The sequence below is a fragment of the Anas platyrhynchos genome, chromosome 1 (assembly GCF_047663525.1).
Source record: "Anas platyrhynchos isolate ZD024472 breed Pekin duck chromosome 1, IASCAAS_PekinDuck_T2T, whole genome shotgun sequence".
Taxonomy (NCBI): Eukaryota; Metazoa; Chordata; class Aves; order Anseriformes; family Anatidae; genus Anas; species Anas platyrhynchos.
In genome coordinates, this window is record NC_092587.1 from 65,569,414 (window position 1) to 65,595,318 (window position 25,905).

Sequence of the window (25,905 nt, forward strand, 5' to 3'; positions counted from 1 at the left end):
AACACTGATAAATCTGACACACCTACAATAAAATGTCAGTCAAGGAGCAGGGTTAAAACTACAGAGAAGCTTTAGGTCAGCCAGAAACCCTTCAAAGCCCATGATTTTGATGGTGAGGTTTGGATACTTGGTCCCTCTTGTGGGCAGAACTGTGTTTCCTCCTAAGACAAGCAGCTTGGTGGTTCCTTCTGGTGAAAGGTTTGGGAGAAGGTGAGACCAGAAATGGCTCTTCAGGGGTGTGTGAACTCCTCAAATACCATTTTTCTTGCAGAAAAGCATGGACTATGAGGTATACAAAAAGCTGCAACCTCAGTCAATGCAGTATGTGTAACTGGTACAACAAATTCACCCAACAAATACATGGAAGAAGTCTGCAGTAAATTTTGACATTCTCCAAAGAGTGAGATACTAGGCAAAGCGTATTTTATTTTATTTTATTTTATTTTATTTTATTTTATTTTATTTTATTTTATTTTATTTTATTTTATTTTATTTTTTATCCATTCTGTTCATTTTTTCCTTGCCTGCACCCACCCACATGGCAGGAGGGAGGGGCAATGCCCCTATGGTCACACAGGTGACACCAATAAATTGCTGAGATAGGCAGAAGGCTTTTCCAGCCATCTTCTCTTGGGGTCAGGAAAATGCACCAAGCCCTCTATAGGGTATTTCTTGCCTCTTTAAATATTTCAGGTATTGAAGGCTTTTTACACCTGTCTCCAGAAAACTTGTAGAGTGAGCAGGTAGTGATGACAAGGAGATTTTTTCTTAACTATGAAAAAAACAAACAACGTACTGCAGAAGTAAAAAATTCTGCCTAGCCTATTTGTCTTTGTTCTTGGTCTTGGTGCTGTGTATTAGTATCCTAGCATGTGTGTAGGTATCATCTTTGATGAACATATGTAAGTATGGGAAATTAAGTGATGAGAGATGGATTTGGAAATGGGAATCTACATGAACTCCTTAGAGACCGAGGATAACTTTTCCATATGACACCAGATGAATACATAGCACTTTGCAGAAAAAATAGTTTGGGTAGCTCTTTACTTGCAAATACTATGGAAATGTATTTGGTTTAGGTAAGAGAGAATATTTAAGGATGTACTGAATTATAAATATAAAAGAAAAGAAGCATTTAAAAGGGGTGAAAGTGAGCTTATTAAGAAAGAGAGAAAAAAAGTGGATTGTCCCTTGAACTTGAGGCTGGAAACTAAGTATGTTGAACTGTAAGCTGCCAAGCCTATAACACACTGTTTAGTCACGATGAAAGTATCTTAAATTCTTGTTGTATTTCTTGGTCAGCTGATGCTAATTATTGCATAACTTAAGTGCAAATAGGGCTGAGTTTGTTTAACCCTTTCAGTCTTGATTGGTCTGATGACAGCAGACACTAGGATGCCTGAGTGTAAATAAATAGGCTTTAAATGATGAGTGTTTGTGTGAGGCCTCTTAGGGCACTAATGCTAGGATTTGTGAGCTCTCTGAAGGAACCTGTTAGGACACTAACAGAAGGAAATTTTTGTTCATGTGATCTCTGTCACCACAAAATCTCTTACATTACTGCAATGAAAATGTGGCCCAAACCTACTGAGATTAACTAATCAAAGCTTTGTGATATTGAGGTTCCCACATAACGTGTGCTGCAACTCCCTGTGTTTTGGTGGAACAATGTGGCATCCTCTTTACCCCATCACCCTGACTTCAGAAATTTGAAGTCCTGTTCAGTGAGCACATTGGAATATATAACAGATTATTTTTTCTGAAAACATCTTGCTTTATATAATGATGGGGTGTATTGTCACCATGGTCCTCTTATGGCTTCTCCTGCACTCAAAAGCAGCACAGTTGCTGTTGTGGTTTCTCCCAGGGAGCTCTCCCCTGCACAGGGTCGCAGAATGGTTTGGGTTGGAAGGGATCTTGAAGACCATTGAGTTGCAAAACCTGTGCCTTGGGCAGGGACACCTCCCACCTGACCAGGCTGCCCAAAGCCCCATCCAGCCTGGCCTTGAGCACCTCCAGGGATGGGGTAAGCACAGCAAAGAGCTTCCCTGTGCTCCAGCTGCACCCAGAGATAAATACTCTGTGCTGTGTTGTCTACAAGGTGGTGGTGTTAGTCTGCTTTCCCATGACACACAAAGAGCAGTATTATTTGTACATCAGAAGGGCTGGGGTTGGGAAAGGCTGCAAAAATGAAAACTTGGGCAACTTGAAACTTGGTACTTGGTCATGCGTAGCCTCATGTAAAAAAAAAAACAAAACCAAGAATCCCAAACCCTGCTGCGGTTTCCATGTGATATCATTTTGAATTAAGGAGAACCAACCAAGCACCCTTTGTTTGGAAATACTTAGAAAAATGAAATCATTTTAAAAAGGTGATGTTATTAAGCTAAATATAGGTAGTGACCGTGGTTTTGAATCGTGTTTCCATGTCAAGTGCCATTTTTCAGAATTGGTGTGCGGTCATCACACTCTTCAGTGTCTCTGAGCCAAGAACTTGATTTACTTGTCTCAGATCCCGTGTTGTGTGTTTTCCCCGGGAGGTGGCACTGTCTGTAGTGGTTTGCAGTCCTCTTGTGTCCCTTGTCCTGCACCAGCAAGAGGCGTCTGTCTTGTTGCATCCCTTTCCAGGGACGGCTCATTTTCTTAGGCTGCCAGTAGCTCATACTGAAACTGCTTTTTATTTCTGGGCAAGTTAAAACTTATTTCAAGATACCTTGCTGTCTGACTGTGAGCATTCAATCCTTACAAAACGGCAGATCAGCTCAGGCAGCTCTTCAGCGACTGCTGTGGCCAGTGCCAAGGGTCAGTGTGCTTTATTCTGGAAAACCAACAGAAGCAAGATCCAAAATAGAGCACCTCATCATTTTGAATTTTAAAGTCTCCAGATTTGGAGGACAGCAAACTTCTTTTTCTGTTATTTACCGACCTACTGACTTTCCTTTTTGTTTCAGTCTCTGCTAGTAAAAGCAAGAGATGCGGTGAAGCGTGCTATCAGTGTTGGGTGCCACCACTTTGACTGTGCCTTCACGTACCAGAATGAGAGTGAGATCATAGATGCACTACGAGAAAAAAATTAGGAGGGTGTTTTGAGGTGAGAAGACCTCTTTATTGTCAGTAAGGTGTGTCCTTGGGTAACTCATTTCACGTGAGGCCCCTTCTCAGGAGGAGACAAGGCCTGCAGACTCCTTTCTGTCAGGTGTAAGCCCTTTGTGGATGGAGGGAAGGGAGAGGTCAACTCCTGAAAAAAATGGCTTGATGTGGGAGAGATTTTTTTGTAGTTGATACCCATTGTCAGCAATGGAGACAGGAACTGAGGCCGTGCTCTCAGCTGCCTCTGAGATAGGAAGCCTGGCTATTGTACTCGTCGTCACTCCCGCTGCGCTGCCGGGCTCAGCCTGTTAACTCCTGGGTGTTATGTTTTGGTTTGGTTTTCCCCCCGACAACAATGGTAGGAAAAATAAAGTAACTTCTATCTGCTGGAAACTGGCAGGTTGGTTTTTAATCAAAACTGGTTTAATTAAAATCAAAACCAGTTTTGCTTTTTAATTCGTTTTGTTCAATTGTTGTCTAAACTGTTGGAATTTTAGAGCCTCTCTGTCTTATTTCACTTAGCAGACAGGTATTGCTGCAAATACAGTCAGGTGCACAAAACCGCACCTTCCTCACAGTGAGTTGTCCCATACCGTGAGCTGCTTCTGTGTCCTCCCTGCCCGGGATGCTCTGGAGCTGTGAGGCTGGGAGAGGAGCTCCTGGGCTGTGTCCCCCAAGCTGTGGGGCACCTTCCACGGGGAGTCCCTGGTGAAGGAGGGGTGCCAGAAAGCACTCACTGCCCTCTTGCTGGGTTATTTGGATCTCTGCCTGATGTGCTGGCCCATGGGATTCAAGGTATGAGGCTTGAACTCCTGTAAGCCCTGTCGGGGCTCTGCCACTTTTTCTTTTGGGACTGGATGAGTCCTTAGTGCTCTCTAATGAAGAGTGTTGTTAAACCTCATTAAGACATAATGATGAACCTCAGTATGGAGTGCCCAGGAGGAAAGGTAAAATCATGGCTGCTGAAGATAAGTCTTGTAGTACAAAATCACCTTATTTTCCCCTGCACAGCATTTCCATGTCATGGATCAAATCACCATCCATATCACATTACTCTAAAAGCCTGGGGTTTGGCCGTTTGGTGCTTATCCAGGATCAAACAGTTGTGAATTCCCTTTTTTCTCTTCTCTCTCTACCCCCAGGTTAAATAAATCCTCACTTCCCCATTGTGTCACATCCCCAGACTTCCCACAACCGGACTGGAGCACATGAAAGTGTCTGCCCTTCCTCTGCCTGCAGGACGGATTCTCCAGAGGCAGATTTTCTTGAAGATTACCGTGCTCATATTAGTGTTCTTGTTTAGTGTTCTTGGCCACCTCTCTCCCCAACACAAACACAAGCCAGGATATCCACCGTGTCTCCAGCTCCACTTGCTCGCTGGACTTCTACATGATCCCTTTAACTACTTGTGATTCAGCCTACCTTAAACCCACGTTTCTTTTGCAATGACAGGCCAGAGAGGAGCCATTTCCTGCAGATGGCAATGGTATGATCATTCCCAGTGGTACAGCTTTTCTAAACACGTGGAGGAATGTTTGTTGACATGATGAAAAATTCTTGCTAGTTTGAAATAACAGCCTGAAAACTTCCCACTGACCACGCTGGGAGTCGTCTGGGGAGAATTTCCAACATGAAGAATCCCAGATTGCCGATTGTTCTGTGCCCTGGGGCTCCTTCTTGCCTCACTTTGCCAAAATTGAGGTATTTTTATGCCTACTGCTGGGTGGGCATGGCAGAAGGGAAGCTGTGTGCATGCACCCTGCAGCAGCTGGAGCTGCCCGGTCCTGGTGGCTGGGTGCGTGAGTCCAGACCTAGGCACAGGCACCAATTTCTGCTTGCTGTTGGTTTGGGCCCTCTGCCCTCCCTGTTCTCACCAGGGCCAGGTCAGAAGAGGACCAGAGACACGCCAGTCAAAAGAATTCAGTGATGCTCTTCCCCTTCTGCTTTCTGTCTGACCCCAAGAACAAAGCACGATTTTGTATCTTGTTTGAAGGAAAAACCTGGTCATGTCAGGCTGCTGCTTATGATAGCAACTTTGAATGAACAGGATTTCTGTTTGGCTAGAGGTGTATCTTCCGCTCTGAAGGCAGTAAATAGATTTTCTCCTGCTTCTTCTGTGTTGGAGGTGCCAAGCTAATTAAGGCTGTCAAACTGTTTTATTGTTTGTTAGTGTGAAAGAAAACAGGAGGTGGCAGGAGTGTAGCTCTGCTTGTGCTATATGGCCACAGCTAAGTGGTATGGCTCCCCTGGGAAATTCTTCAGTAGCGAGGATCAGGTTCTCTGCTCTGGCTCTCTCAAAATAGCTCCTTGTTCAGGCACTCTGTTCCAACTACAGGCTTTTTATTACGGGATATTTATTTTGTTAGCTGAGGAATTATTCTGAAAAAAAAAAAAACACCCTCCGATATTTTAGAAAATAAGGTCTACTTAGGGATAGCATTTCAAAATAACTGCATTACACTGAAATAATCACACTGTAATAATTGTTAATCTGGAATAAAGCTGTTGTTTTTATGTATGATGACACATGATGTGACACCCTGAGTCTTTGACCAGGATCCCAATGTTCACTGTGCTGTACTAATGCCACATCACAAGAGCATCCCAGCTGTGATGAGTTTCCACTGAAGTCTTTCCGCAGGCATTTTTTCCTTATGGGAAAAAAATAAATCCTAATTCAATAACAAGTCTGATTCTGTGCTATTTCTAGGCCAAGGAAGAGGTGGTGGATGTGTGGGAAGGGTAAAAGCCATCAGAATCTCCAGCTTCAACTGTAGACAGACAGATCAGCTCTTGAGCAAACCAGATTTGAACCACAAACCTGCAAATAATCAGGTAAATTCTTCTTCACCTCATCAGTACCTGCATCACACCCATCTGTGGCGTTGCATTTAGCAGAACATGTCTGGCCATGCAATAGCTTTTATGCCAGGGGGGTGCTTTTTGATATCCCTGTGAGAACACACCTGTATTTGGCTTAATTACCAAGCATCGGAAAACACGGGGCTTGCATTCTGCACCCTCACTTGCACAGGAAGCTGTAGTTTCACAAGCCTGTGGTGCTGCTGGCTCACAAGGCTTCACCTTACCTCTGACCGCAGCACCAAGCTCATGTGGGCTGGGAGCTGAGCTCTGCAGCTGAGGCTGTGGGGCAGGAGGCTGCCTCGCTCTGCTCCCGGTGCCCCTGCACGCATCCCATGTGCTGGCAGGGATCGGAGCTGGCCACACCACTGGACTGGGATAGGTAGGGCTGGGTACGATGACGGGTGGGTGCTCCAGCTGGATGTGGACAGCTGGAGCTTGGAGCCCACTGATATGGGACTATGAGAAAGTATGAAAAATGAAGCAGGGAACTGGAAAGGGAAACTAATGTATGAAGATTGGGCCTTGCTGGGCAGGGTTGAGAAGAAGAGGAAACAATCTGGAATACTGGCTGACACTCATAAAAACCACGTAACTGCACAAGAGCAGTCTTTTCAAAGCTGATGTAGAGTTAGCAGGTCACCATAGTGATGTTTAATCTTGAAGTCGCTTCTGTGTTCGAAGAAACCAGCATCTTTTTATTTTTGTAGATTGAGAGCCACCCGTACCTTCCTCAGGAAGAGCTGATTAAGTTTTGCCAGTCCAAAGGGATCTCTGTCCCTACATATTGCCCCCTTGGAGCACCCAACTGGCTGTGGTAAGAATGCTTTGTGAGGTTTCTTCTCACACATATATTGGAGCCAATATCAGAATCAGTGTGTGGATAAGACCTTACAGAGTAAAACTGATATAACTAGAAAAATGCTTGATAATTGCTTAAAAAGGACAAACAGACAGAAACCTTTCTCATGCTTATTGTGATATCCATTCCACTAATTCGTTCCTGTGCTGTTACTACATCTTCCTATTTAGGAGATAACGAATCATTTGGTTGATGAAAGTTGTGAAGATAATTCTTAACTGAACTGTGGTCAGCTTATTAAACACATAAGAAAACTTCTGATCTAAAAAAAACCACCAACAAACAAACAAAAGCCAAAGCACCACACACTTGCAAAAATAGGAAGCATGCTGTCCTGCTGAGACCTGGGATTTTAAATGGCTGACTTGAAGAAATTTGCTTTTATTCCAGTCTCCATGGCTTTCTCTGACCTGGGACTTAGCAGAGAAACCGTGCTTATGAATGATGGGACAACTGCCCACTGCTCATTGTATTTTCCCCTGTGACATGTAGTTTTCCAACTTGTGCCAAAATAACTATTTACAAAGACTTTATGGAAAGTTGAGTTCCAGCTGTCTCATCCAGCATGGAACGCTTCACAAATATTCTAAGCCTAGTTATAAAGACCTAGTGTTAGAAGACTGTCAGTGATCACCAATGTCTGGATTTTAACTGGTGGGCTGTCATTGGCACACTAGCCACTTCTACACACAGCATCCCTGGCCAATTCTGAATTCTTGTTCAATGCACTCCCATGCTGTTATCCCGACTTGAGAAAAATAACGGTTAAATGACTTCATGCAATAATAATTAGGAAGTGCTTATTATAGTGCTTTTTCTGTGTTTTTCCTGTGTAAATCATCTCTGATTATCAGTAGGGCTGCTCCCTGTAGCCATGTAGGCAAGTATTTTTTTTCAGCTTTCAGAAGATGGGCAGAACTTCTCAGCTTAAAATCTCTGTTCTTTCAGGTGCTCATCCGGCTCCATATTCAAAGAAACGTGAATGTAATTCCCAAACCTGTCACTCCACACCATACTGAGGAAAATGTTAAGGTAAGAAGATACCTTATAAAATTTTTAGTGGTGTTAGTCTTACACAGAGAAATCCACTCTGCCAGTGGAACAAAGTATCCCCTTCACACCTAGAAATGCAAAAAACCATTGTTTGTCAGATACCATGTGGATTACTTCTTTATGAATGAAAGATATTATTTTAAAAGTAAGGACCTGAGACTCCATCTTTAAAACAGATCAGGAAAAAGATAGCAACTTCCACCTGGTGATGTAAAAAGATAGCAATTAGGCTCCCACCAGCATTATAAGTTTGACATTATTTCGTTGTTCGCTACAAACGTGCATCTGTTACGTGCTTTCTAGCACTAATACAACACTTTTCTGCTTCTGTTTTTGGTATTCTTTCTGCAAATGAACTTATACTTGTATTTTTGCAAATTGGTATAAATCAGCTGTTCGGCATCTTGTTTTCAGGTGCTTGACTGTGAATTGGCTAAAGAGGAGATGGAAACCTTCCTCACCTTCAAGAAGTAATACCAAATCTGTGCATTAAGTGAGTGAGTACCTCCTTCTTCCCCTCCTCCTCTGTCTTTCAGCAGGATTGGATTAATCATTGCATAGCCTTGTTTAAAGAAAGGGGTAACCTTAGCCGATACGTGGCACATCCATATCTGCTGGAATCCAGCACCAGGGTTTATTAGAGCACCGTCCATGCTCTAATATGCAGAGTATGTTAAGACACCTGTAATGGATTTCAGACTAATGCCTGAAAATCAAAATCAGTTGGAAATTCTAAAAAAAAAAAAAAAAAAAAAAAGGCATTTTTTTTGTTTTCTTTGGCTACTTTATGTAACAGACAGTCACTGTAAATAAACTCAATTTTAAGAATGAGTTGCAATTTTTTTTTTTAAGTGAAAATCTGTGCCTGTGTATTTATGCCAACATTATTAGGGCAGCATCTAGAGATCAGAACAGTTATATACAGACTTAGCAAGACCTGCCATTTATTGTTTCCCTAGGTTTACTCACTTATCTAATAGAATTCTGCAAACTTCCAGTTCACAAGAGAGTCGTTTAATATTGCAGAGAAGTTTGGCAATTTCAGCCATGCAAACATTATCTTATCTTCTGAGAATGAGGTCATTGGCACATGTGAAGGTTACAAAGCATGAACTTCCACTATGCTATGTAAGGTAAGCAGGGTTTGTTTTTATTGCAGTTCAGTTTTAGCTCTGCAGAGCTTTCACTGGGACAGGGGAGAAAGCTCTTTTTTCTCAGCTTTAAGACTATATGATATGAGCATTTTAATCCTATGCTTGCTTTCATATGCAAAAAAACCAAGAACTATCTTTTTGGAGGACTAATGTGGGCATTATCTTCAGATCCCTCAGGGATCAAGAGGACTATATTTCATTGTTGAAGTGATTTGTAGTGCTTTGGGTGTATTAAATCACAGCAGAAGTTGACTATGTATTGCACAAGATGGAAGAACACAGTTCATGGGACTACTGAGGAGTAAACTTCAAGCAGGCATGAGTTTGCTTCATTTAGTATCAACTACAGTTCTATCCCTCCTTTATCTGTATCTTTACTTTGATCTTGTAATTGTTCTCACTTGTAACAAAATACATATTGTATAAGCATTTAGTAATGACAATTAAGCTTAATAATCCTGAACTTGTGAAAAGCGGCCTTCATCATAAACACATCATGATAAACTGTAAAGAAACTTAAAGATTCTCCTAGTACTTGTGTTTTTGGACAACAGGTCAAAACATGCAAACTATTTTTTAGTTGCTAATATGTCTTCTCATGTCTATTCATAATTAATTTATGAATGTGATCTTTGATTGTTACCAAGTTCAGTAACTTCACTGTAAATGACTGACAACACTTCAGAGGACACTGAATTATATTTCTGGAGTTGTTTTCATAATGACGTTTCCACATTTATGAACTGCTAAATACTAACAAACTAGTAGGAGATCCGTATGTTTGCTTTATTGTAGATAAAAGTATATAAATACTGCCTTTATCAGTAGAATACCTGCAGTTCAGAGTGTGAATCTCTCCCAACAAATCCAGTCTGATAAAGGACACAGGAATTATTTTGTTTGGCAGCTGTCATATTTAACAAGCAAAATTTGGGCAGCTTTTAGAAGCCAGGAGCAGGTTTTCACCCTTATATCATTCCCTTGATACCATTTTGTGTTTTGACCCAAAGGATGTTACTGGATATTGGTTTTAGGGTGGGGAGTCAGTGTTGCTGCAGCTCAAGTTTTAATGAAGCGTCTGTTAATCGAGACTTCTTGCTCTTGAACTCTGACCCACAGAACTCCTGTAATCCCTCTGGGCTCTTTCAGTCCACTAGAACAATGTGGACCAGCACTGCTTGCAGAGAGGAAGGATGATTATGTAATTAAGGGTCAGGGCTAGGGTACAGACCTCATGGATAGCCTTGCCAGCTGATCTTCTTTGAAGCTGAGGTTTTTAAGTCTATAAAGGAAACTATGACATCTCTCAGCTACTTTAGACTCTTACAAAATGCTGTAGTAACAGGTGCCCTAGGACTGGGAAAGCAATTCTGTCTAAACAGACAGTTTAGTGAAGTGGTATGGACAGAAATGTGCTTGCAGCAGGCTTTTTTTTTTTTTTGGCCCCAATTTCCTACACTGAAAAGGTCAGTTACAGTACATCATCATAACCTCAGTTAGAAAGTAAGCTGCATGGAACAGGCTGTGCTTCCTGGGATTGAAGACTGTGGCCTTGTTTCTGTCAGAAATACTCCTAGAGGAGAGCTGGATCTTTTCTGAAGCAGCAGTCAAGCTGTCAATCCACAGCAGGAAGAGTAATGCTCACTCAAGGCTGGGGTGCGCAGCTATCTTGAAACATACTCTGCTTCAGAGGAGTTTTCTAACAACATTCCAACTTAATCACAACTATCAAAGTTATTTACAGGATGTTTATAGACTGCAGTAGGCAGGAAGTTGGACTACATGATCACAGCAGCCATATAATAGTAAAAAATTCAAAACAAGCTAGAAGCCAGAGATTGTTCATTTGTTTTTACAGACAATAGTTTGTGTTTTTTTTCCAGCTGCAGAGACTTTACCAGAGGTAGGAGAAAAATTGGGTGGTATCTGTTATGGGGCAATAAAGTATCTTCTGTTTTGCAGCACAGCTGCATCCATACAACTTAAAGACAAGATAACCTTCTGTTAGACTACTGCTGCCTCACAGCAGCCAACAGGAGCAAGCCTGCTGTAAGCTGCTTGAGAAGCACACTCTTTGCTTCACCCTTACCCCAACAGGTGTCACCAGGGCATTGCTCTAATTAAAGAAATCTAATTAAAGAGATCTGTAGAGAGGAAACCACTAAGCACGATCCCCCTGTATTCAGTTTTAAGGATTCCAAAAATCTGTTCTCTTCTGTTTTTACAAAGTTCAGCCTTTGCATTATGTAGAACCTGCTTGTGGAGAAAATAAAAATTGCTGTGACAGGCAAGGAAAGACTCAGGATTCTTTTACAGCTATTGTAAATTCAATTGACAGGAAAGGAAAGAAATTGAGTAAGATCCTTGAAGGTCTAGCAGCTTTTCTTCCCATGTGTCTACTTCCTCAGCAGCACAGTCACCCACTTCATTGGAACTACAGCAAGAAGGTTACATTATCCCAAATCATTATCAGTTTTCATCAGCTATGTGACTGTGCTCTTAAAGCAAACCTTCAGATCTTTCCGAGTCAGCAGTGAGGTTATCTGTAGCACCACACTGAACCCAATGAATGGACAATAGCTTAGCATTTTGCCTTTGTATCACAACATGTCCCATGACTTGAGCTTTTATTGTGTGGTTCATCTGTTCCAGTATAGTCAGCCCTTCATTAACAGTTCCAGAGGGGCTGGGTGAAAAAAACATTATTCCCCTGCTTTAGAGGAACAACATGGTAACATAGCTAAGGAACAACAGGTAAAATTAAGAACATTCTCCGTGTAGTATAATTCCAAGCTTTTCCACAATTTATATTGAACTCAGTATCATTCACAAGCAACCAGAATGTGAGGAAACATTAAGGCAGATCTGTTCCACTATGAACTTTTCTGCATTTAGTCCTGCACAATGAGTTCTAGCCCATACTTTGCTCTCAGAAAGATTTATAGAAGACTTAACAGAATGATCAATAGCACAGGAGTAGTTTCCACAGGTAGCAGTTAAGTAGGCTGAGACTCTCTTTGATCAGATACCAACACAAGGAACTACGACAGAACATTACAAAGTCTGGAGCAGCTTGGAAAATGTAAAAGGAGATAGACCAGCTGCTATCTCCTCCACCATATAAGTTGGGAGCATTACATCAATCTTGCAGCAGACAACTCCCAGACAAATAAGACACCAATTCTTCACAGAAGTGAAGAATTATTCCCTTGGAGTGTAAGACTCACAAGGTAACTGAAAAAGGAAGCTAATTGATGGCTGTTAAACATTAAATACCTTAAGCTGCAGTCAGACTATTCAAATACCACTATAACACTCTATTTACTCACCTTAGAAAACTTATTTTGGTGACAGTTGGATAGGATGCTGCAGTTGGTAGTTATTTAATCTGATCTAGTTCAGCTGTTTTTATGAACAGCTATCAGCTGTAGTCAGGCTTATTCTAGCAGAATAAACTGTTTTACTTGACATGCAGTTAAGGAAACAATCAGTTAAGAAAACTTACATTAAGCTGAATATGCAGTCTAGATTTTCTGAAGAATTTGAGCAAAAAGTAGTCCTGCACGTGTTTGTACTAATAGTCCCAATGCCGTGCACTTTAACAAATTAAAATGTGAGAGCAATGTGACCTGTGAAAGAGTGTTGAGTGGCTTCTCCATTTAAATTCTGGCAGGGCCTTCATAAGACTCAACTTTATACTTTAAGTGACTAAGGACAAGGCCAGGTATGTCTGGTGTGTTACAAATAGCTCACAGTTTACAGTTGCTAAACTAGGGATTAAGTGAGTAAAGAGAAAGTTATTTGTCCCAAGTCAACTGTTGTGTGCCTCGAAGACCTCCATTTTCTAGTAATACCTTCACCTTGGTGAATACAAGGAATATCCTGAGGAGTTTCCTGTGGCCCAGTTGTCACAGCTCTGCACAAGCCTTACAATATGCACTTGTGTCAGTCGCAGGAACAGCAGGAAGAGCCTTGTCTTCCCCAGAGGGAAGCAAAGACTAAGTTACAGAGCATTATATACAGAGTGGTTTCAACCAGCCTGGCTTGTGTTCCAGTATCAGAAGCCATTTTCTCCCAAAGCCATGTTAACTGCATGCTGAAACATACTGTACCTGTAAGACAGTTGGTGGTATCCCATCTCAAACAAGTCTGATACTGATGGCAGCTTCTTGTATTCTCCTCTGCCACCCAAACAAAACTTGGGTTTTGAAAAGGTACCCCTTTCCCTGATAAATCAGTTCACCACTGCTCTTGGCTACTACTGAAATGCATCTATTCTCTCCGAGAAAATCTTTTAACATGAAAAAAGATCCACTGGTCTAGTATTTCAAGTAGCAAGAGCGCAACTGAAAAAAAACTCATGAATTTTGAGTGCAAATAGTAATTCTACAGGTCCTAGGATTGATCATATTAGGACTGATCATATCTTGTTCTTAATTTTTCCTGTGAGCCAGCTGGACTTCCCTTCCTAGGGGTCCTACAGTACCACACTAGCTGTTGCAGTGGTGTCATGAGAAAATCTAGTTAAGAATGTCAACAAGGTGGAGCTGAACTACAAGTTCTTAAATTGAGAAAGAACAAAAAAACCATGTCATTGTAAGAGCTACAAGATTGTATTTGTCCTTAAAAGTTTCTTTGATCAGAAATCCAGAGATCCGTCAAGTCACAATAGGAAAACAAATGCTGTGAACAGTTATAGCAGGAAGAACTCAGTTAGCAGGAATGCTAGGCTCCGGATATCATAGTCTTTGATCATTCCACTTTACCTTTTAGAAGATGAAAGCAAATCTCTACCCTGGTATGTAGAGAGTAGCCCAAGCATGGGATTTAAATTAAATGAAGACTTGGCTGTAGTCTAGAAGGCTGGTTCTTCCCATTTCAGCCTTGTTTAATTCTTCAAGGCCAAATATAATTTATGGAAAGATTATAGAAAGTTAAAAATTAAAATTAAATTCAAAAAAGCCTTATTGATCTCTCACTCCCTTCTTCATCCTCTGTCAACAGCCAGCTTTCTGTTCAAGCTTAGGCATCGTTTCTTCCCTCAGATATTTGTTTTTCCTCTATTCCCACTCATATTTCACCAAGCATTCAAGTCCTCTGTTGGTTAAGCACTGCCTTGTGTCCCAGAATGACCCTTTCCAAATTCTTCCCCCTTAGGTCATCCAGAAAAATACAGAGAGAGCCTGTTACAATACCACTCCTCTCAGAGAGCTTGCTGGTCTTCCCTCTGCTACAGGGCAGTCTGTCTGAAAGCCTTCTCCAGTAAAATTCCTACTCAGAGAATGGAAAAATTCCTACTCTGAGAATGGAAAAATTCCAGGCACAAACTTCCATAAAGTTACAGTGAAATGAAAACAGAGGAAATGAACAGAGCCTGATGTGCTATTTTGGAGTCCCTTATCCGCAATACAACTCCGTGCTGGAACACTTGGCACAAAGATGTTATTTCCAAGCAAGTCAACAATGCCGCAAACAGTTTTCTGTCACAGCTCAGACTAATCTAAGCCCATTAGCTGGTCTGCTTTTTCTTGATGCCTCTGGGCTTTTATTTACCGCATTATAAATATACAGAACCACTTTTGGAGCTGAAACTTTCTGTGTTTACCTTTAAGACCAGACTTTAAAGTAATTATAATCAATTTATGTTAGAAGAATCAGCACTGGAGAAGAATATTGCTTAGAGTCAGACTCTGATTCTCTCCCCTCCCCGCTGCATCTTAAGTTAATGCAATCTTGTCTGTTGAGCCTGTTGTAAATTGTTCTGACCAAACGTGTATTGCACAAAGTCTGGCATCAGCTATACTGGAAAGATTTTAAAAAGCATTTGAGGATAACAAAAATGGTGTTCACCCGCTTCCCCCAATATAATGGTTATTTCAATTCATCAGAAAGGCAAGTTTTAAATTAGCATGACTCCTCAGTACCTTTTGTTTTTTTGTCAGAACCAGAAAACAAGCCGACTTAGAGTAATACTCTGAGAATAGCTGCATTCACTGGGCAGTAATGTTTTATTGCTTTGCCTTTCAAGCCAGCAGAGTTTGCCTGAAGGTAGGATTCTGGTTCCATAATTATATAGCATACCTTAAGCTCACTGCTTAGGGGTAATCATGCCTTAACAGTTCTGTTATCTCCTTCTTTCATCCCTTCAGAAAGAACGCTCTTCCTGTCAGGACTACACACCCTCCTTCATACTCCAAGTCAAGTCAGACCTTGGAAAGAAATTTGTGAGAACACCCAAGAAAATCACCCCAGCACTAGCCACCATTTTTACATCTGTCTAAACGCCTGTTGTGAATAGACTTAAGCAGCTCTCAGAAGGCAACAACTTGAGAATCGTTACCAGCATGTATTGTGAGAACAAATAAAGCAAAGGATATCTTGTGTCAAAATGTGGCCATAAGCTTACTTCTGTGCTCCCAAAACACTGCAGTAAGCTTTTGATCTGCCACCTCATGATGCAGGAGCTTTTTAGAAGTCCATTTTGTGTTACTTGCAGCTGTTGCTTGTACAAGCACAGAAGCCTTTCCTGCATCACGTGCTGCCTGCCTGGAAGGCGCATGTTTTCTATTGTTTACTTAAAACATCCCATAGGATTCTGTGTAGGCTTCATGTCTTTAAAGGAACGAGTTTTAAGGAATGAGTTTTCTACTAGACCAAATATACTGCCAGTTTCATAAAATAAAGATTGATTTAAACATCAGTATATTAACTGTCAGGCATACTGTAAGAGCAGTATTTAAAGAGGCTCAAGTAGGCTACTCAATGGCCAAAGGTGAACCTGTGGCCATTGATACACACTAATGCCTAACATGCATTCCACAAGCAGTAGCATGAATTCAATAGATAACCTGCTGGCTATGTGTGAGAAGCTAACATCAGCTATAGGGATTTCTAGGGGGGACAGTAATTTTCCTTGCATTTGTGTAACCAGACAGCCAATGTAATACAGCTACTCTATGCTGCCATTAAGAGCATTGCTGAAATAACCATCTCATTACACACAGTAATGAAACTATATTTTATTATAAGCAAACCCAGCTTTTATATCACCAAGAAACCAGGACTTACACACTTTTTGAAGAGCTACCCACATAGCAACTGCTATACTTAAAAAAAAAAAAAAAAATCAATTGGTACTTCCAATTAGAGGAAAAGAGCATGGAGTGTTACAAAAAAAGAAAAATCAAATCCAGAAGTAATTAGAAAATCTGACCTCAACCTAGTTATGCAAAATCTGTCATATCCTGGTCCTTCCAGACAAGATCGAGACAAGTGTCACTAGCTACAATTCACAATATTCCAAAGTAAGTGACTAGTAGCTCAAACTCTCTCAATGTTTCTTGCTTACCAATTCCAGACATGCAGCTTGGCAAAGACACTCTACTGTAGTCCACACAGTGTGCTCTTCAGAAATTTTTTAGCATGTCCTTCCTCAAAAGAAAAACAAAACAAAAACAACAAAAAGCACACCCAAAGTCACTGGGTACACACACTGCGTCTTCGTGGGCAAAAAAGAGGGTTGATGCAGTGAGAAAGCTAGATAGACAACTCAAAGGCAACAGCAGAAGCATATCTGAGAAGTCTGGGGAGAGGCAGGAAACTATCTTCAATACTCTGCGTTGAAAGGGTAGTCCTTGTGGGTTTTGCACCTGAAAGAAATAGAGGAGAACATTATTCTAACAGCTGAGAAATACTACATGCAGCTGTACTCCCTGCAGAGAATCAGAGGAGGAACTGAACTGTATAAACAGAGTCAGTTTCAGACTTCTGTTTTCTTTGGTGATGTGTTTCATTTGTAAACAAAGATTCTCAAGTATCTTCCTGTTGTTCAGGCTGAGCATTTCAGGCTGTGGGACCTAGGCACTTCACAGATCACTAATTCAAGGTTTTACTGTCTACTGCCTAGAGAATCTTTTTTGCAGTCTTTCAAAAAGACTTCATATCTAGCTTCAGGCTTTTAAGTTGCAAATCCTCAACATTACTTCTTGAACGTTCACCCACTTCTCCAGTAACCCATTAAGATCATAGTGCCTTTTTTATAACATACATAAGTTAGTAAAGATAAAATAAAATTCCACAAGCAAAGTTGATCATGAATTGAGTCTGCCTCATACTCCTATCTCCAATATAGACAAAATTAAGATTATGAACAAGAATCCTTCTCTCAGAATTCCAGCTACAAAAGCCTTCTTGCAGACTGAACTCAAGATGAACATCAAGTTTGCTTTATGATCATTGTAGTTTGGTTCATGATATGAACATCTGAAATTTTACTGTGAAAAAATTTTGAAGTTGAACTCTTTGGAAATTGAGTTTGAGTATCCTGAACCTTAAACAGGTCTAGTACACAAAACTGACAACTTATCAGGTTAAAAATATCACTTACGTGCTCATTGCACAGGCTCTCCAGTTTCTATTAAAGCTGAGAATGGTTGTCATCTCTTCTTTAGTCAGCTCAAAGTCAAACACCTAACAAGAAACAGCTGAAAATCACCTCTTTGAACAAATCAGACTAAGCAAGACTCATAGAATTAAAGCACAAGTCCACATTGGAGGGGTGCTAGTGAGAAGAAATGGTGGCTTCAAGAAGGAGGAAGAGGAAAAAAGCACCTTTGGATTTCCAAGACTCCACTAGCAGTGGGAAAAGGAGGGAAGGAAGCATTTGAAAGTTCAGAAGTTGGAGGCTTTTATATGCCAGCTGTTCCAAGAAGCTTCTTGAGCATTTAGAGGATGGAGGCATTCTGCAACATTATTTGTAAAGGATGCATCTGTTCATTGTGTCTCCAGTTTCAGCTTTAGCTTAACCCTCATTATAGGTAATGTGAGAAAAGCTCTAGTCCTCATCTGAGGATTACTTTGGAAGGCTGAGAAAGGAACACTTGCTCCACAGAGGGAAAGGATGCCATCCCTGCATCCTGGACACTTGTAATCACCCACCTTGAAGTTCTCCACAATGCGCTGGGGGGTGATGGACTTAGGAATCACAACCACATTTCTCTGGATGTGGAACCGAATGAGAACCTGCAGGAAGAGACCACTGAGTCAGAAAGAAGTCAGAGCATACCACTGAGTCAGAGAGAACAGCTTTTGTTCTGTAATAAAGTAGAAGCTGTAAATTGTACAATTCAGCAGAACTAACCACTCACAGCAGAACTGCATTTCAAACTGTACTAAAGTCTCAGCAGTGCCTTCTGAAGTGCAAATAGAGCAGTGGAGTCCTGTGGTAGCCCTTCCAGTCTTATGATACAAGGTTTGTTTCCTTCCTACCTAAACATAGGTAGTCTACACAAGTGTTCATTTCTCTGCACTGGCTTAAGATGAGAAGACAAACATTTAAAGATAGGTCAAGAAAATGTTTCTTCTTGATAGTCAAATAACCCTTTCAAGAAAGCATTTCAGACCATGCAATAAATAAGCTGCACTGCTATATAACACCACAGCTCAGTGAATGAGGAGTCAAGCTCTTCATTTTACATTGTTTGTCATTAGCTGTTCTAAAGAACAACAAATTCTGTGTTACAGGAAGCAGTACCCACTGTCCAGCACCCACCTACCTGTGCTGGAGTTTTGTTGTGCTTGGCTGCAATCTCTTTAATCTTGGGGTCATCCAGAAGGGAAGGATCCTCTGGTTTAGCCCTACACAGAGGAAAGAAAGACCAGTGGCAAGAAACCTCCATAGAAAGAGCCAACCCAGCAACAGGAATCTGTATCTTGATGAATGATTAATGGAGCACTTGGAGTCTCAATGCTTCAAGTGTAATCCCTGCCAGCTCCCTTGCAAAATGGGAGTGAGTCTTACCATGGCCTGTCAGGAGAGCCAAGGGGACTGTATGCAGTCACAGCGATCCCTTTGGATTGGCAGTACTTGATCAGCTTCTCCTGGGTCAGGTATGGATGGCATTCAATCTGAAACACAAGAGTACAGAAACTGACAGTGGCACAGCTACTTTCATGTTTCATTATTTTTTAAAATCCAACCAAGTGTTGGTTTTTATTGTAATTTATAGTCCACATGATATTATGCGGTATTTGTTTCTGTATATCCCCATTCCCCTTCTGCTTGCAAGTGCAGGTGTCCAAGAACTATAACACCATTTTCTTAAAACTTTCCTGATCCATATTATTTCTAACATGAATTATCATCTTATTAACTCCTGAAGTGGAGTTCATCTCAGTTCAATGACACACGTGCAGAAGTACCATAAAGTCATAACAATGGGATAGCAGACCAATAGAGTACAAAGTCCTCTTACCTAATTAAATGTTGTAAAAGTATTAGGTTTTTACAGATTCCATACTGCCTCAATACAGGCGTTGTTTCATTCCTTTTTATCTGCTTTATGTCAATAAGCATGCAGAATATTCCCAGTCTGCAAATATTGAAAGTAGCTACTAATTGCTACAGATTCTAGATCTTCAGATTACTCTGCATTATATAACTTTTAGAAATGCATTTGTGCTTACCATTAGTTTCCAGAAGACTATCTACAGACTTCTTAGTGCACCAGATCTGTGTTCTGGCAAGTTAATGCACTGATATGTAGTACAGAACAGACGTTATCCAGATATCTGGCAGCACTGAATTAACATGAATTTTTGCTGCTTTACATAGATGGACTTTGAGGATAATTTCACACCAGGGAGCAGTACTTTTCTTTTAGCAGGCAAACTCAAAAACCTTTTTTGACTACACTGTCATTCAAGCCTTCAAAGAAACATGCCATTGGCAGGTGGAGCAACAGCGTAAATCATGGGATTAGATTACACCCTTGACTGCTTTATTTATGGGTCTGGCTGCTTGCTGTTATCAGAAGCTTGCATTGCTGCTTCTCTTCTGAAGCATGTTGAAATATTAGATGCAACAGGGCGCAACTCAGTTTTTAGGCAAATTATACATTTATTTTGCTTCAATACTACTCAGAATAACAGAGCATTTAGCCAAGTTGGGTATTTTCTCCACTATTCAATAGGTAAGATTCAGACTGTGCAAGTGAGGCAAAGTCATCCCTACCTGCCCACCTGAACTCAAGTTGAAAAATTGAGTTGCATTTTCTAGTTTGGGCCATGGTGAAAAGCCTCTGATACATTTAAATAAGTATTTTAAGATATTGCAATACACACTGACAATGATCAAATACTTCACTCAGATCTCCTTCATGAACTAATTAGCAATATTATCATAATGTAATTACTGCCTTGCCAAACTGGTATCTCACCATGAATTAAACCAATTTGCATACTGACTGCATCCATAGTTAAGAACAAGAATGACATTGTAGACATTTCATTTAGAGTCCAGTAATACCAACTAATCAGAGAGAAACGGTTTGCAGGAAGCACTATAATCTTATATTAGGCTAACTGGTAAGAGTTCACAAGACAAGAGTTTCAGACTTGCAACTGTTTCTTCAGATGCAGTAAGTATTGAAGGACAGCCACCAACACCCATTGGTGAGAAAACTTAGCAGAGTGGAAGAGACATAAGGTCAACATCCCCTATACAAGTGACAGAGGAGTAGTTGCCAACTACAGTGAAAAGTTCTTTGGCAACAAGGTGTGGTAGGTCTGATAAGACTTCTAAGTTTCCTGAAGTAGATTGGACTGAATACGAAGTTAGTCCAGAATTATGAATTTTGCAGCTGTCAGAAGGCTTGTTTGACACTGGACAGACTTGCAGGGAACACTCCCATTAGCTTTCTGAAGACAGGTGTTAAGATCCCTTTTTAGTACATATGCTCAATCTATCACAGTAAGTTAACCAGTTCTTGTAATTCAGTATTGAGAACTTACTGCAGTCCCACAATAACCAGAGCAGTTTAGGACAAGACTGGATAAACACAGGAAAACTATCACAGGGCCTGTCTTCCTCAACAACTTGACAGGCTATGACCTTGTCATGTTTGCAGGTGATGCCAAACTGACCAGTGGAGAGAAGTGGACCAGAGAAAACACTCAAGGGTGGGCTGCCACTTCAGAAGGAACTACTCAGGTAGTGGGAGAAGTCCTACATAAACCTTACAAGACTCAAGAAAGCTGCATGCAAAGCCCTGCACCTTGGAAGAAAGAGCCCCCAGCAATGACACAGGCTGCAGCCTGACTGCCTGGGGAGCAGCTCTGCTAGGAAGGACCTAGAAGCCATGGCAGGCTGAGCTACAAGCGAGCCAGTAGTGATCCCTGGCAACAGGAACACAGCCAGTAGGTCATGGGAAGTGATCACCCCCTTCTACTCAGCATCTGTCAGACCACCTTCAGAACACAGTGCCCACGTTGCCCCCTTCCCAGTCCTCTCAGGTGAAGATTGAGAAACTGTCATAGATTCAGCAGAGGGACAGCAGGATGGCTGAGGGCAGGTTGAGGGAATTAGGCTTGTTCAGCCTGGAGAAGGAAGGCTTCTGGGCTCCCCATAAGTTTTCCAATACCTACAAGAAGGTCATCAGAAGTCAAGCCAAACTCTTCACTGGTGCATGGTGAGAGGAAAACAGACAGCATGCATAAATTGAAACAAGACAGGTTGAGACCAGATACAGGAAAACTCCCTCCACTCCCTCATCCTACCAAGGAGGGGGTGTCAGGCAGTGGAGCACACTGCCTCAAGAGGCTGTGCAGTCTCCAGCCTTGCAGGTTTTCAAGAACTGACTGGATAAAGCCCAGGGTAACCTGATCAAGTGTCACAGCTGATGTTGCTCCAAACTGTACATTACACTATATCCTTAAGTCTTCTGCAGTCTGCATTTTCCTAAAATTTTAAGTGTTGCCAATACACCTGGACAATTTTACTTTACAGCCTACCTTCTAAGTCCATTTCCTCCCAACCCTCCTCAAATCTGTAAGCAGTCCATGAAGTCTTCCCTGTTCAGTTCCTTTAGTCTCAAGTCATCAACAACAGGAACTGTCTTCTCCACAACAGAGTTGAAAAATCATCCAATTCTCTACCAAGCTCTTGTACATATCCTGGGTTTTACTCAACTGAAATGCAGATTTGAGCTCAGGGGATTTTTTCCCTCCTCCAAAATAAGATATTCTGGAGCTGCTCCTTGTCAGACTTTCAAGCAGTAGTGCAGAAACTCCAACCTTATCCCATAAGAAGATTTTCATAATAATTGAAACACAGAAGAAAAAAGCATTCATATTTGGTCACTGAGCTGCTTACCTGGTTGTTGGCAGGCTTGTATTTCAATCCTGGCTTGTTCAAGATTCTTTCTATCTGTTCATGGTTGAAGTTGGAGATTCCAATGGCTTTTACCAGACCAGCATCTACCAGCTCTTCCATGGCCTAATGGAAAGAGCCAAATCAGCATCTGATATGTATGAAAGGGTCTGTACACATTTTTTCTAACATGGCTTATTTTGTCCTTTTCACAAAGAGAATCAGTGTTTAGATCTGCAGCGTTTGTCTTGAGACAAACAAAGCACTGGTATATTTATCCCACATCTCCAATCTCAAAGCCCAAAGATTCATTCTTTGAGATTGCAGGAATTCATGATGACTTGGAAACAAAAATCAACATTTAAATATCCACCATTGTACCAGTGAGTCCTTTCAAGTAGTTCTGTGTACATGAGACAGTTTAGACTGCTGAAGGTAGTGAGGCACGGAAGAAACTGCTGAGGACAGAAGACGTGACTCTTGCTGTGGGCAGACTTACCTCCCACGTATGTAGAATATCAGTGTTGCTGGGTATTGACATGCCTTTGTCATCTGTTGGAAACAGGTCCTCTCCTGCCTGTCAGTGAGAAAACACTTGAAACATTCTCTGTTGTAAAGGTTAACACCAGCTGAAGACCATGATATCACAAACACAGTGCAAGAAATACTAATATTTGTTATCTACATTCTTCAGTCTTTTCTTTTGCCTTCACATAGGTTTGTGGCATTTTTGTCAGCAGTCATCTCATACATACAACTACTTCACTGGACACAGCAAAGTCTGTTGGGTCACCACAATACATATGTGAAATAGGACAATTCTCTTGTAGAATTATTTCCAGCTTACAAGTTTGCTTCCTGTGTTATGCATTTTAATAAAATACACTGTTATGCTCACATAAGAGCTGTGCATTTTTGTAGTAAGGACCCACTTAGGACGTAGGAGCATCAGTCTGTGAGGACCATATCTGCTGAGAGGTCTTTCACAGGGAGCCTCATTGTTTCAGTTGCTGGCAGAGGGAAAGTTGCAACAGTCTGTGTCCCAGTTAGGGCTGGCTATGATTTATGAACTTCCAAAAGCAGGTGTTTTCTAGGGATACCTTACTATACTGCAACGCATTTTCACTTTGACAATTCTGTTCACATTAATCTAATTTTAAAGATACAGATACTATGAAAAGCACAAAGAACAGTTATCTCAGAAGCAACAGGTAGGGCACCGATTTTGTTCAGGCTGTAAGAGACTAAGCTTACACATTTTCAAGCAGACATCAACTCCTTTGTATGTAGCACATTAAAGTTAGGAACTAAAAAGCTTCAACCTTTTAGAATGTAAAGTCTGTGGAACACTAAGGCTCCTACAGCAAAGGTCAACTCAGTTTATAATATTAAGGATGCAGTGATTACAGACAGAAGTAGAAAAATATTCTCTTTCTCTGAGTCTGAAACACAGAGGGAAAAAAAATCTGTCAGACAGCAGAGTACCACCCTCCTTCACACAAAGCAGGAACCAAGTCATTGTTGACCATACTCTGGATTTGTAAGAGACAACACAGAGATAGTAATAAGGAGAGCTGCATAATTTATACTTGCGGCAGGGAAACCTGCCCCTACTACTAGGTCTACCTCTTCTACAATCAAAAGAGAGGGTGCTGTGCAAGCAAGAATCTCAGAAGCAGGAATCAACAGCCTGACTCATGTGCAGGCACATGATTATCTTTCTCAGACGGAGACATTGTTGGGCTGTAAGACTGTGTGACTCTTCAAAACTGCCAGCTATAACAGAAAGCCAAGTACATTACTGTTACTGTACCTTAAACCCAAGGGGCCAGTGGATGAGGTAGAGATCCAGGTAATCCAGTTTCAGGTCAGCAAGAGTCTTCTGGCAGGCTCCCTTCACCAGATGTTTTTCATGAAACGTGCACCACAGCTGGAGACAGAAAGCCAAGGCACACTGTGAGCTGCTGGGCTAAAGTTCCTGGAATGCTTCTGTCCCAATTAGGAGAGATCTCTCTTTTAGAAGAGTGTGAAATTAGGTTATTTCTCTTCAAAGAAGACTTGCTCTGTGGGCAGGAATAGCCCCCGATAGCAAGGCCAGTGGATGCAGTGGCAGCACACAGAGCTGAAGGGGGGCACTGCAGGCAGCAGAAGCAGCCTCAGCCAATTAAGACATTATTTAAAAGCTACCCACAACAGGGTCAGGTGCTGCATAAAAAACAACAGCAAAGTTTAGTGCTGGGAAAAGCTCAAAGCATCACTCTGTACTCAGCACGTATCCCTCCTAGTCCTCCATGCAGAGGTGGGGATGACAGAAGAAGCTTGGACCTGGGGTTACCACAAGAACACCATTCTCCCCGGGGCTCGTACACCCCCAGGCCCCTACCTTGCTGACCACGAAGAGCTCCTCTCGCTTCACAGCCCCTTCCTTGATCTTCTTCTGGATGCCGTCCCCAACCTCGCTCTCGTTCTGGTACACGAAGGCGCAGTCCAGGTGGCGGTACCCAGCGTCGATAGCGGCCATCACCGCAGCTGCCACCTTCCCTGGCGGGGACTGAAGGGGAAGGACAGCGCCTGAGGAGCGCCCACCCAAACACACGCGGGCCTCGTGCCCGTTAAGACCCAAATTCAGAAAGCCACCCCACCGAAAACACACTTAAAAAAAAATAAAAAACACGAACGAGAAACAACCCCCAAAAAAGCCGATCTCCGCGCAGGCCGCCCGCAGGCCGGGCAGCGGCCCCGCGGCCTCCCCCTTCCCCGCGCCGCCGCCCAGGCCGGGCCCTCCCCGCTCACCTTCCATGTGCCCAGCCCCACGATGGGCATCTTGGCCCCCGTGTTCAGCTGCACGTAGGTCGCCATGGCCCCACACACACCGCCGGAGCCTCTCTCACGCCGCTTTAATAGCGCCCGGCCCGCCCCGGAGCGCAGGGAGGGAGGGAGGGAGGGAGGGAGGGAGGCGGGCAGGGGGCGGCGCCGGGGCTGAGCCCCCGGGACCGCTGCTCGGGGCCCCCTTCCCTTCCCTTCCCTTCCCTTCCCTTCCCTTCCCTTCCCTTCCCTTCCCTTCCCTTCCCTTCCCTTCCCTTCCCTTCCCTTCCCTTCCCTTCCCTTCCCTTCCCTTCCCTTCCCGGTGGTGCCCGGGGGTCATTTGGGAAAAGCCATATTTAAGAAAAAAAGAGCTCTGTTTGGATGTTGGGATTTTTTTTATTATTTTTATTTTTTAACATGTTTTGAAAGCTGTAGGAGAGGAACAGCGAGTTTTTAGTGCGTGACATCATTGCCGAATTGCGCCGCCGTCCTCAGGGAGGTGCTGAGGGCCTTGCAGGACAAGACGAATTTGTATGGCACGAGTACGTGCTGGCACGTCCAACATCGGTGTCGAAACCCTGTGGACAAGCGCGTGCTGCTCGGGCGAGGAGGCTGCAGCGCAGTGGAAAAAGCCAGCCTTGGCCACAGGAGCACATGGGGAGCTTCCTCGGGTGCCTCTCCCACGGCGGAGGCCCGCGCGCTGTGCAGCGCTGAGGTTTTTGCTCCATTTAACTAAGGGCGGGCAAGGTAATGGGTTTTCCTCGCTAATGGTCCTCCTGTTCTGTGTCAGCGCCATCGGCCGTCCCCGCAGGATGTGATGTGTTTTCACTTGGATCGCAAAGCACTTACATAACCCCGTGCTCGTGCGCTACATTTTCAGTTCGCTTTTCCCTGCTGGTTTCAGCTGTGGGAGATGTCTCCATCTTGTTACA

At 42.4% G+C, this 25,905-nt stretch overlaps 2 protein-coding genes across 8 annotated transcripts; one reads left to right on the forward strand and one right to left on the reverse strand.

The window, feature by feature from the left end:
• The first annotated feature begins 474 nt into the window (after window positions 1-474).
• Window positions 475-15,335, forward strand: LOC101803673 (aldose reductase-related protein 2). 7 transcript variants are annotated; one of them, XR_011810395.1, is made up of 7 exons: window positions 475-743; window positions 2,952-3,091; window positions 5,801-5,925; window positions 7,763-7,846; window positions 8,282-8,360; window positions 8,827-9,000; window positions 9,190-10,232. XR_011810395.1 is itself a non-coding variant. In XM_072040238.1 (6 exons), the coding sequence occupies exons 1-4, from the start codon at window positions 645-647 to the stop codon at window positions 8,339-8,341; spliced, it is 318 nt and encodes a 105-aa protein (XP_071896339.1). In that variant the 5' UTR covers window positions 475-644; the 3' UTR covers window positions 8,342-8,360; window positions 8,827-9,000; window positions 15,171-15,335. The 7 variants fall into 7 exon arrangements, 2 of the variants coding, with proteins under 2 accessions (XP_071896339.1, XP_071896338.1); XR_011810389.1 differs by having other exon boundaries at window positions 475-693; XR_011810397.1 differs by lacking the exon at window positions 475-743 and adding an exon at window positions 1,063-2,026.
• A 685-nt stretch (window positions 15,336-16,020) lies between these two features.
• On the reverse strand, window positions 16,021-25,122 carry LOC113839620 (aldo-keto reductase family 1 member B1). Its single transcript, XM_027464154.3, has 10 exons — window positions 24,962-25,122; window positions 24,552-24,719; window positions 23,982-24,098; window positions 22,668-22,745; window positions 22,172-22,294; window positions 18,821-18,927; window positions 18,576-18,657; window positions 17,959-18,042; window positions 17,408-17,490; window positions 16,021-16,670 (listed from the first exon to the last, which is right to left on the reverse strand). The coding sequence occupies exons 1-10, from the start codon at window positions 25,025-25,027 to the stop codon at window positions 16,628-16,630; spliced, it is 951 nt and encodes a 316-aa protein (XP_027319955.1). The 5' UTR covers window positions 25,028-25,122; the 3' UTR covers window positions 16,021-16,627.
• Between the last annotated feature and the right edge of the window lie 783 nt (window positions 25,123-25,905).